Genomic DNA, 13,220 nt, shown 5'->3' with positions numbered 1-13,220 from the left:
GGGGGGGGGGGGGGGGGGGGGGTCCTAACTCCCAACATATAAACCAAAGAAAAAAGAAAGGATGGATGCTGGAAATAAGAAATTCAGAATGAAGTTTCATAAACTATCAAAGTGGATTCTTATATTAGCATAATAAACAAGTAGCAGTGCTTTAAAAGGAGCATTACTGATCTATCCTAATGGACTTCAAGAGACATAATTAAGGAGCTTTTAATATTTGCTGATCTAGGATATAGATGCTAGCTATAGTGATTAAATACTTCAAGGTTTGTGCTTGATTGACTAACCTATTCTTCATGGTATTAATAATATACTAACATTTAAAATTGCGATAGAGTTGAAATACTCTGATCCAGGAGGCAATTAGAAATAATGGATGATTATTCAAGAAAAAGGGTGGTCTCTGTAGGGTTGGCAGATTATATATTTAATAAATTTTGCTATTGATAATGAATAACAGTGGTTTGAAGGTGGGGGGTTTGTTGTTCATCCAATGAAGATGATTATCACTCTGTACTTGTTTCTGAGTTGTACTTTGTTAGCATATAAGGTTTTTCTCTAAGATTTTTGAATTTGCATTCTGGTTTCTACTACAATGATATTTTTATGCATCAGTATCTGTCATTTTCTTTCTCATAATATCACAAATGTTTTATGAATTGTATACATAGAGTGTCTATTTCGTGCATGGTCAACTTCTACTATCTATTTTTTTTTTCCTTTTCTTTTCTTTTCTTTTCTTTTAATTCAGCCTGTAAAGCACAGAGTATTATATGCTCTGAGTCCCCTATACGTTCAGTATTTGAATCAGTTCAATTTAGATTCCGTTGGCTTGTTACTTTTATAAGTAGATTTTCATTGGCTCCAACTTGAAGTGTCACTTGGAGTGTCATATGAATGTAGACTAAAACTGCTCAACATGGTGCTCTGCCCTGCCATGATGGTCCATCTCAGCCACATACTCAAACTCTCCTGTGCTAGGCCTCCTTTGCTATCACTACTTTTGTTCCTTTTGGATTCTCTGCTGATTTTGCACTCTTTCTAGTGGGCAAGGGTCATTTCACCTGTTGTCTTTTGGCCTATTATACTTCCATGATCAGTTCAGTGGTAGGTCCAGACAACTGTATGTGGGAAACTCAATTGTGCAACTTAGGCAAGAACCAGCTACTTTGAATAGTTATAGCAGTTTCTTGATTTTTTTCGCCTGAAACTGAGTTTAAAAAATTTAATCCCGTCCGACATTTCCAAGTGGCATCTCAGTGTAGCATGCACTAAGAACATGAAATTAGTTGCTGAGATGCTGTTTGTCCTCAATAGCTTTCTTATTGTAGCAACATGTGAAGGTTCTGGATTCCTTTCTTATGTAAGGTATCATATGCTTTTTACGGTTCACTTCCCTACAAAAAAGATGATCTGCATATAACATTGCGTTTAGTTCATTTTCTCTTCCTTCCCTCTTTTTTCTGATCACCTCTGTAACTCAGATCACCTGTGTCATATTCTGATACTGACTTGTAGAAAAGTAAAGGCATTTGGGGTCACAGTCTCTGCATCTGGATGTTCTGAAAAGGAAATATGATTTCTTCTTACATTCTTACAGTTGGATGCCTTTTATGGATAGGATCCTGTCTGTGACCAACTATAGGTGGTATATGCACACTGAGGTTGACAAACACTAGGCATTAATTACTCGATTACAAGAACTGGATATTAATTACTAGATTAATTAAGATGCTGTAGCTTCCTTTTACAGTAATTTTTTGGTGGGTATCTATACATTTTTCCAGCAGAAATAATTTTTTCTTAATAAATCATATTTGCTGGCAATTAAGAGATGGGTGAAGTAGCATAGAACCCCCATGATATTGGGACTGAATAGGAATGAGTAGCAGCTCATGATAGCATTTAGTGAAAGCTGATAGAAGACCATGTCCTTCTCAAATTTCTTGTCTACCAGACTTTGAAGACAAACGGTCCAGCCAAGAATTCAAGTTAGGGTACTGTATTATAGTTGCTTAAAAGACATTATTGTAATGTATATTGAAGTGAACTGGTGGGGTGGCTTTTGCTAGCAGCCACTAGGTGGAGGACAGTTTTGTTTAGAACATCCAATGTTTGCACTGTAGAATACTCTATCAATTGTAGGATGTGTAGGTCTTGACAAAGCTTATCGTGTTGCATTAACCTGTCTCTGTCCACTAAAAATAGTAAGTCTTTCCCTAGCAAAGAAGACATACTTTTGTACCTATTCCTATCTAAAACCACCCTTTATCCTAAATATCCAAGATAAAAATCAATAGCGATTGTCTTTGCTCCCCATTTTAACAAGATCCATGTTCCTTGCCCAGACCTACCACCAAATAGTGCTGTATTTGGTATAGATAGAGAAACAAGCAGGATATCCTTAAGTGGAAAAAGATTAAGGAAACTGTGTTTCTTTTAACTTTTGACACGGGTGTACACCTATGTGCTGTTTTGTAGTAACTCTAGTTAAAAAGATGCAAGCTTTTTGGGCTTTGTTTCTTGGGACTTGATCTTTGGGCAAACTGATTTTTGCCCCACGTTTTGTCTTGGTGTCATTGTGGCCACTACTCCATGTTACCTCAAACCCCATTGAATCTCCATTCCCCATTCCCCATTCCCCATTCCTTCCTCTTCTTTCCTCCCACCCGAGTTAGTGTTTTGCTGATTCTTTTATAATGGAAATAGATACATTTGCATCTTCTGGAACAGAATTTGGTGTCATGAGCCAATGCCACATCTGATTTGATGTTTGCATGATGTTCATTGTTCAACACTGTGGTTGGGGGAAAAAAAGTGTGTAGTCTTCCATCTGCAGAGTAAGAGGGCAGGAGAGCACTATTGAGTAATGTAGAAAATGTGAAGTATAACTAAAATAAATGCAACTTTTTTGTGTCCAGCAAGACTACAGTGGCTTTTGAATCTGGGGCTGCTGTTGTAGCATAGTTATTGTTGAAATGGAGTATGTTCTGAAATAGAAATTATGTGCTAGAAATTAGTGGATCATGATGCATATTACATGGATGAAGTTTCAATGAAATTTTTGATATTTGAACATATTAACACACCGACCAGACTTCAGCTCTTGTTAGGTGCATCTCATGCTGAACATAGACTTCACAGTTACTCTGGCAGAGTATAGTAGCACAAAAAAAGTTGTGAAGGCCAGGTAGGGTATCTAATCCAGTATCACACTATCACCAAAAGGTTGAGTGATTGAGATTTGGTAATATTACACACCTTATCTTGATTGTACTGAGAACTAATTCTTGATGCCTCTGTCTAATCCACAACACATTGTCTTTGTTTTATTAGTACCAATGTGCTTAATGTGGGTGACTTTCTTTGTTGTGATTACTGATACAACACTCAATGATGCCTCGTTGAACAATTTGCACCTTTTGTCCTTGAATACGTTATGATGTTGATGAATTTGGCCAAATTATTTGATTTCAACTGTGGGATTACTTCACAGTATAAAATGAATGCAAAATCATAAATAGTGAGGTCAGGACTTGGCATACATTTTGTTTGTATTTGAAGTCCTCGAGTTGTGCCAGGTCTTTTTAGGGTGGAATCGAGTTGTGTCGAATCTTTTCATAATGTGAAATCTTGTTGTGTCATATCTTTTTAGAATGGAATTGAGTTGTGTTAGATATCTTCAGGGTAGAATTGAATTGTGTCAATCTCTTCGGGGTAGAATCAAGTTGTGTCGGATCTCTTTAGGGTGGAATCGAGTTGTGTCAAATTTTTTCAGTTTGGAATCGATCTTTTCAGGTGGAATCGTGTTATGTAAGATTTTTTCAGGCTGAATCGAGTTTCTTTTCAGAGTGGAATGGAGGAAAACGGAAGCATTAATAGATTGACAGCAAAAGGTCATGGTTGAATCTGTGAGGAATTGGATTATCATTAATGATAAAAGTGGCTTCAGTCACTTCACTCACTTGTGCAACACTACTGGTATATGAAAGACAGATCAATGAAGCATTTTACCTTAATTAACGAATCAAGAATACATGGGGTGGGAAAGGTAAAAGATTTAAATCTTATCTTACAAAGTTGTATGTCTATGGTTAGACCCTTGACTACTACCTATTGGTTTGGGGAAATCAATTTGATATCTAACTTTGAATTTGGTAAAGGCTGTGTCGTAGTAAGAGTTTTGGATCGGACTTTCTCTGAATCTGAAAAAAGAATTTTTCTCTTTTGAAATATGATTTTAAATTTTAACTTCGGAATTACAATAATAACAGTTAGAGAAAAAAGTACTTTTTCCTTATGTCAATATTGGATTCAAAATATCACTATTTAATATATTTGGAAAACTTTCTTTGGAGGCTAAATCGATGTGGTTGGGAGATTCATAGGGTAGGGCACCATAGCTTGGGTGCAAAAGGGGAATATCACACCTCAAGGTCCTACACTCTAACCTTACAAAAATTATGGAGTTAAATTATAATGACTTGATGACCTTTTAATCGTTTTAGATGAGAGGATTAATATTTTATGCCGGTAAGGAATCACCCACAAGACACTATAGTTGCTATGATTTAATCATGCATTTTTTGGTGCAATATGCCCCTTGAGATCCTTACTGAATTACTAGTGAAGGCTTTCTTACTATAATAATTTAAAAGAATAATTTCATCAATAGATTGACTAATCATGCCCACCAATTAAATTTGTTATGTCAATCTCACTCGTTACCCGTTATCATAACACTAATATTGACTTTTAGTATAAAAAGAATCTCTCTTTGTATTCCAAACTTATACTAGACTTATTTACTGTAAACTGATAGGAGTGTTTGACCACTATATCATTATCAACATTGCTGATCACATTTAAGTCTTAATTACATTTGATTAGCTAGTTCGTCATTTTCTACCCAGTACAAAAGGGTCCTACTGCCATCTGGATAGGCAGGCAATCATGTCTTTTTGTGCCATTTCTATTAATCCGTACAAAAATGCTATGCTTTAATTCTTCCATCCATATTATTAGAGAAATTAACTTTTGATTAATTGCTAATAAGAATAATTTAACATTTGAAAAATATCCAATTTTTCTTAAGTGTTAAAAAAGATGAGTTGATGTGATATTCGTTCGCTCTCATTAATTGAATTAAAAAATGTTACGCCATTTTCAGACTCTGTATTATTGAATAAATAAATTAATTTATCATAGTAAGAACCTTTTAGAATGATGTACTACATATTTTTATGAACTAATTTAAGTTTAAAAAATGACTAATTACTGGTGGTGAGGGCAGGTGGTAGGCCGTAGATGGCGTGGGGCATTGATTCTTTGAGCTGAAATAGATTGGGAAAGTATAGAATAGATACTACCTTGTAAAAAATATGTACATTGAGGCTGGTTTACTTCCTACTTTCAAATAATGTCGGTAAGTTCTCCTAATAAAAATTAGCTCCGAAAAAGATGGTTAAGTAGGTGAAACATAATTTGATCACAATTTTGCTTTTTGCCGACACTAACTTAGTCAAGTCCATTCTCAGGTTTGACTCAAACCTCGCACCTATTTACAAATCTCGATTTACATCACTACACGTGGAATCAAGCTTTGCTAGCTGTGAAATTAACTTATCGACGTGTTTTCAAAAAAAAAACTTATTGACGGAGCGGATTTAATTACTGAATAATATTTTGGCGTAAAAAATAAAAACTAAAAATTGTATGTACAGTTGCAAGAGTTACATATAGTACTCATTAGTCATTACATTATATTCACAACTGGAAAGGCAAAAAGGTTATTATATTTTTTGCAGCACAGAGGTTAGTGATGGACGCTGGTGAGGTGATGTTACCAAAGGAAACGCCAAAAAAGCATAGCCCCATAGGCAAACAAGGCTGCTGCTACCTTTGTACAAACGTTAAATTAGAAACAGACAAAACACTTCAACTTCCAAATTTTTTTTCCATCGATATACCCCTCTCCCTCTACCTGGCAATCACTATCCTTTTCGAACATCCCCATTTCTTTTTCCAATTAATTAATTAAATCAACATCTTCCCTCCATCTCTATTATCTTCAATCAATATCATATCAAAGAGCTCTTTGTCTCCTTCTTCCTCTTCATGTCAAATATGACATTTGTGGGAAGGGTTTTTCGAGATGGCATGGGCTTAGAAAGTAACCATAGTTATATATTAGAGTTAAAAATATAATCTTTTAATGAGGTTTAATTTAAATCCATGATAAAGGTTCTGGTGTGAGAATTTTGTCACTTTTTGCTTTTCTTAAAAATTCACAAAAGGCTAAATTTTCCACCTCAAGGGTCCCACACTCCGGCCAGCATGGAGGGGCAAACCACAGTAACTCAACAGTCTATTAGGTGGAGGACTACTGTTTGGTATAGCTATAAGAGGGTGAAACTTCCACACGGTAGCTACTAAGACTCGATTTGCTTTCTTGTTCACAACCAGCCACCCAGGAATGCTACCAATGCAGGCAATTTTAATTTGTCACTTTTTAGATATAGGGAAAGAGAACAAAAACGTAACAACTATAAGAATTTAGGTCAAACAACTCATACAACATCAGTTGTCAATTGTGAGGATTTTCTTGAATCCCGTTTATCAAAGACTTACAACCTAATTTGAGATTGTGAGACAAAATTAAATTAAAGGTTGTTATTTCGTCCTCTGCTTATTAATAGCGTTCACATATACAGTTCAACTGGTCACGAAGATAAAATTTAAGAGCAAAAATCAAAGATTGAGTCTCAACTGTTGTAAAAGATACAACTTCAGTATCAGCAGTATGTAGTAAAAGATTCAACCTTTAGCCTTTATGTAATCAATTGAGTTGAGAATATAAAAATAGTGCAACTTTATATTATATAATATACGGAGTACTAAAGTGTGTGTTAGTGACAACAGTGACATGGAGATGACCTATAAAAGCCTCCAATTGTGTTCACCTATTTCCCAAAAGAATTGAACTTAACACCATTAATCGCCTCTTCCTTCTTCTTCTACTCTCTCTCTACCCATCCAATTAGTCGTTTCATGCAACGGCTTTAAACTGTTTGAAAGCAACCAACAACAATGGTCAACCAAGGAGGCGTCCCAAAGCCGTTAATTTTCGACGCCTCCGTCCTCCAACACGACCCAAACATCCCCACGCAGTTCATCTGGCCGGACCACGAGAAGCCCGCCGCCGACCCCGCCCCACAACTCGCCGTCCCTCTCATCGACCTCGGCGGCTTCCTCTCCGGCGACCCCGCCGCCGCCCTCCAAGCCTCCACGCTCGTCGGCGAAGCGTGCAAGAAACACGGCTTCTTCCTCGTCGCCAACCACGGCGTCGACGCCTCCCTCATTTCCCACGCCCACCGCTACATGGACCACTTCTTCCACCTCCCCCTCTCCGAGAAACAAAAGGCCGAGCGAAAACTCGGCGACCATTGCGGCTACGCCAGCAGCTTCACCGGCCGGTTTTCCTCAAAACTGCCGTGGAAAGAAACCCTCTCTTTCAGCTTCTCCGCCGACAAAAGCTCCCACGACATAGTCGTCGACTATTTCCAAAGCACATTGGGCCAAGATTTCTCCCATATCGGGTATAGTCTAGGCTCTGATACCATGTTAGAATATTAACTAACTGTATAAATGAGAGGAGAAATAGTAAGAGGTTACAACTTACAACTAAACTAGTGTACTAAGTATGCATAATAACGCTGTTGTTGTACTGTGGTACTGCAGGAAGATTTATCAAGAGTACTGCAATGCAATGAGCAATCTGTCGCTAGGGATAATGGAGCTTCTGGGGATGAGTTTGGGCGTGAGCCAGAACCATTTCAGGGAATTCTACCAAGAAAACGAGTCGATAATGAGACTGAACTATTATCCGCCGTGCCGGAAACCGGAGCTGACGTTAGGCACCGGTCCCCATTGCGATCCCACGTCACTCACCATCCTCCACCAAGATACCGTCGGTGGGCTTCAAGTGTTTGTGGACAACCAGTGGCGCTCCATCTCCCCCAATTTCAACGCCTTTGTCGTCAACATCGGCGACACTTTCATGGTATGTATGTTTGTAAAATCAAATAATGTAAGAGCTACCACAGATGAATACTTAATAACCACAAGATTACAAATTTCACTAGCAATTAACAACTAGTCAGTTATGAACAGCTTAGCATAGTTTGCCTAGCTAGGCTATTCAACTCTGCAGGGCCCTATTGGCCTGATTTGAAGCAGTTAGTTATGGACAATCTAGTTTTTCTCATTGTTATCTTTAGTTGATTAGACTGCAACCAGCCAAATTGGTCTGATTGTTGACTTGGTAACCACAAGGTTACAAGTTCAGCTCCACAGGAGTCTATTGGCCTAATTTAAGCCAGTCAATTATGAACAAACTAAGCTATGATACTTTACCAATTAAGGTCACAAATCATAATGCTGGTTTACCTAGTACATACCTACAAATAGTAACTACGGATTTTTCTTATTGTTGATTGAAAATCTAATAATGTAGGGTAGGTAAGATAAAGGTATGTGGTAATTAAGGTTGTTAACTAGTGTTTTGGTGGACGCAGGCGCTATCGAATGGGAGGTATAAAAGTTGTTTGCACAGGGCAGTGGTGAACAGCAAGAGTCCCAGGAAATCGCTGGCTTTCTTTCTGTGCCCAAAGAAGGATAAGGTGGTGAGGCCACCAACTGAACTGGTGGACTCCAGCAATCCAAGAGTATATCCAGATTTCACATGGCCCACCCTTCTTGAGTTCACCCAAAAGCATTATAGAGCGGACATGAACACCCTGCAATCCTTCTCCACTTGGCTAGCTTCAACCCCCAATTGATTGAAGATGAAGAAGAAGAAGAAGAAGAAGATAATACTATTATATATATGCATGCATGATACTACTATCTATATATCCGCGGATCCCTACAAGATATATATATGTGAATCAGTGCCCTTTCCGATCTGTCTTACGAGGCGCCGGAAAATGCTTGGAAGGAAAATGATCTGATGATTGACGAAATTAAGGATAATATATAAGCTAGGGCGTTAGTTTCTCATTTCAAAACTTGTGGAACCAAAATATAGAGGGAAAAATAATATATATGCAATGTCACTTCAATTCCTCTGATTAATTATTTTTTTTCTTTTTTAATTAATCACTTCTTTTTCTTTAACCCCACCCACCAATCTTCATGGTACTTTGTCGGGTAAGATTATAAGATAGGCTTTACTATGTGTGCACTTTAGGGGCGGCATATACTTATAGAGCTTCTGTTATATTTAGGTTTGGATAATTGGATTGTTTAAATATGACTGAAACTCAACCAAATTTAAATTATTTTTAGAATGATAATGATACTTTTCAATGCTATAAGAAAAAAAAAAAAAAAAAAACTCCGTAGTACTTTATATATCAACCAATTCCAAACAAAAGTGACAGATACTACGTAGCAAAAGTTAAAAATTCCTATGCTTGCTGACTGGGTAACTTTTGACGCCTTTGACTGCTAAAACCCATTATCGTACCTAAGAAAATCCTACGTGTACTTAACATCTTAAAAATAATTTCATATAAGGCTATGTTTGGCAAACCTAGCTGAAAAGATAGCTGAAAGCTGAAAACTGAAAAGCTATAAGCTCGAAGCTGAAATCTGAAGAGCTGTTAAGCTAGCTGTTGTTCTTAAAAGTGTTTGGTAAAATTAACTTTTTGATAAACTGATGAATGTAAAAAGACTAAAAAGGACATCTTTATAAATTTAAATAATTTTAAATTTAAATAGGTTTGTTTATATATTAAAATATAAAATAATAAAATCAATATATTTAAATAAAATATAAAGTAAGAACATATATTTGAAAATATATAAAGTAAAAAAATGTTTATAATTCATAAGATTAGTTCATACAAAAATTAATGTTCAAACACAAATATCAAACGAAAATTACAACCAAACATAATGAAAAGAAAATGTAAGGGTTTTAATTGAGAGGGGTAAAGGATGTCATTATTTAAAATAATAAGGATAAAGATGGAAAAAAGTTAAAAAGCTACTAGCTTATTTTTGAAAAGCTATCCCAAGTAGCGTTTCAAAATAAGTTCTTATTTTAAGCTACTAGCTTATTTTGAGAACATTACCAAACAGAGCTTATAGCTTATTAGTAGCTTAAAATAAGCTATAAGCTCCTAAATAAGTTCTGCCAAACAGAGCCTAAGTATTTCTTTGACTCCATGTCACATTTTTCTTCTAAAATTTAATAATTTGATTTCACAGTAATAAAAAAAAATCTTTAATTATACATTATACAAATAAAGATATACATTTATAAAATATATTGTATAGGTAACGAGTCAATAACTGATTTGTTCGGTCATGTAAAAACGATATGCAAACCGTCATTTTTTTTAAAAAACAAACTGTTATTTTTTAATATTGTATAAATCTAACTTTAATTAACTAATTAATTCCCCATATTTTAAAGCATACATATCATATTATAATAAAAATTTGATTTTCGATGCTTGAGATTATTATTAGTACTTATTGCATAAAACATTAAAATGAATTATATTAAAGAAACACCACGTGAAATAGAAAAAAGCCAAAAAATAAAATTAAAAAAGACATATATCCAGGAGATCGACCTGGAGGAAATGTCCAAGAGATGAATATGCAAGATTCAGAAATAAATAAATAAATAAATAAATAAATAAGTGGAGCTAGAATCCATGGAGGGGATTGGAAGAGTTTCACTAAACTCTAAAGGCAGGATATTTTTAATTATTTGCATTAGATTTTTTGTTTTTTTTATTGGGATTAATTATTTTTATATCTGGAGATTTTGGAGGGATGTGATAAGTTATTATTAATTTAAAATTTGTAAAATATTCCCAGAAAATTATTGACACCTAGGTAGTAACCTACTATTTTCCTCAGCACTGTCCTTTGACACCTTGTATGCGGCAGGCAACATTCTTCCTATCCTATGATATTATAAATTATCCTGCAATTTTCTCTTTACTTTTTTATTTTTGTCGTTATTTTTCAAAATAATATTAATAAATAAAATGAAAGAAAAAGAAACAGCAAGACTCCTGTCGCCATTCTCCTTGCTCGTTTAGCTCCAAACTATGCCAACTATACTCTAATTGGAAATAAATATATAAATATATAAACAAATACACACAGTGAATTCACTAAATGTGGGCCGTAATTCAAACTATGGGTAAGTGCATTAATTGAGGGTTTTTTTTTTTTTTTTTTTTTTTTTTTTTTTTAGTATGTGTCTAGAACTCCTGATCATGAATTTGGAACCATTGAAACTTTTGTACCACAATTAGGAGTGGACTGATATCGATCATATTAGATATGTGCATTCAGAATGTTATAGGGACACATAGTAATTAAAATGTAGATATAATCGAGAAATTAAAAAGTTATCTTTCAAAGAGCCGCATGGTGAGATCGGGAGCAAAACAAAGATGCTAATATGCTTGCAAGGATGCTAATTTTACATGCTAGGGGCATGGAGGCCAAGCCGGGTTAATCCTCCGAGGAGTTTAGTGAATAGTACAGTCTTGATAAATAGGTTAAAGGTGGTCGGAGAGTAAGCAGTGCGTTTATTATGAGGAGCTTATCTGCTTCATCAGTTGAGTGTTTCTCTCTTTTTAGATTAAAAGAAAAGTAATATTATATCGGAGAATAACTAAGTAGATCATAAAATTATTTTTAGGTGGTCCTTGAGTGAATGAATGGAGTAGGGGAAGGGGCGAAAAGTGGAAGATAGGAAAAAATAAAATAAAAAAGAAGGGAGAAAGGGCCATAGGTAAAGACAAAGGAGGATAGTCCCTATCCCACAAGGCCACAATTTCATGTGGCAGCACAAAATTAAATATATACACATTTGTTGTTTGTTACGTTGTGTGATTGCTTTTGTTGGGACATATATAACACGACATATCTTAGGATTGTATCTTGGATTCCTCTTGTCTTTCCTTTTATATCTCCTTTCATTTCATCTTTTTATTGCCTTCACCCTTCATTTCTTCCCCAACTATTATTGTCATTTTTTCTCTTTTTACTTCGAATCTTATTCAAGAATTTCTTTTTTAAAAAGGGTCAAAATCTTTTTTTTTTTTTTTTTTTTTTTACCATGATCAATAATGGTTTTGCAGTTGAACACTTGTCATTAATCTAGCATATATGCTTGAAATTGTCCCGCTTATTAAGATATATATGGAATAAAACTTAATTAGATTACAATATTACACTATATCTTGCCAAGCACCTGGTGTTTAGATGCCTCTATGTCAATATAATGTTGAATGGGGATAGCAGGAGAAGTAAATCACACTAGTACTGACTGCACCTGTTTTAACTTTTACAAACTCGTAACTTTATAGGCATTTGCTTAATTTGATTTTCATATTTATCAAATCCGATCCCAACTCACAGATAAGTATCCGTCGAACACTTAGACAGCCTCACACAAGCTAATTAAGTGTGACCCTTCTAGTTAAGGGTAGCATGCACTATCAATAGATTCAACACCCAACTACCAAATCTCCAACTCTTTAGGGTCTTTGACTGAAATAACTCCACAAATCTTGTGAATGCTCTTGAATTGTAATTTTAGAAAAAAAAAAATAAGGAAAAGAAAAGAATAGGGTTCTGCCAGCAAATATGAAGAGTAAAGTAATATTAATTATTTCTCGATATACATGATTAACCGGACCACAATACCAGCCACATAATTAATGGCTTAATTATATATAATAATTAATCATAGGATGCTAGCCAGTAGGCAGTAGCAGTGATTCAGTGAAGGGTCTGGACTAGCCTATTTATTTTCCCATTTTCATTTTAATTTCTAGTGAATTTTTCAGAAAACATATTTTTCTAATAATCAATGATTTGAATAGATAAGGTTAATTAATGTGAATATTATAATGATTAATTAGTTGAGGTAGATTAATTAGCTAGGTGACACAGTCACGTACACATGGTATGAGGTTGGCAAATCCGGGCATGTACATATGTTGCGACAAATGGATAGCTTATGAGATTGAGTTGGCCTGGGAAACCTCAGCGTTATTAACGCTTAATCATTCCACTAATTAATTCATTAATTATTGTTGTGATTGCTTGATCGAGATCCGGCATGCATGCATAATGCATGTCACTTGTCGTCCGTCCATGCACACATGAGAATTTATTTG

At 35.3% G+C, this 13,220-nt stretch overlaps 1 protein-coding gene across 1 annotated transcript; it reads left to right on the top strand.

Annotated features, from left to right (window-relative positions):
• Positions 1-6,988: 6,988 nt before the first annotated feature.
• On the top strand, positions 6,989-9,135 carry LOC115999968 (gibberellin 20 oxidase 1-like). The gene is made up of 3 exons (XM_031239951.1): positions 6,989-7,598; positions 7,741-8,062; positions 8,577-9,135. Exons 1-3 carry the CDS (start codon positions 7,090-7,092, stop codon positions 8,838-8,840), a joined length of 1,095 nt encoding a protein of 364 aa, XP_031095811.1. The 5' UTR covers positions 6,989-7,089; the 3' UTR covers positions 8,841-9,135.
• The last annotated feature ends 4,085 nt before the right edge of the window (positions 9,136-13,220 follow it).

This window comes from Ipomoea triloba, chromosome 12 (genome assembly GCF_003576645.1).
Source record: "Ipomoea triloba cultivar NCNSP0323 chromosome 12, ASM357664v1".
Classification (NCBI taxonomy): domain Eukaryota; kingdom Viridiplantae; phylum Streptophyta; class Magnoliopsida; order Solanales; family Convolvulaceae; genus Ipomoea; species Ipomoea triloba.
The sequence above is the reverse complement of the archived record's forward strand: the minus strand, read 5'-3'. Positions and strand labels throughout refer to the sequence as shown.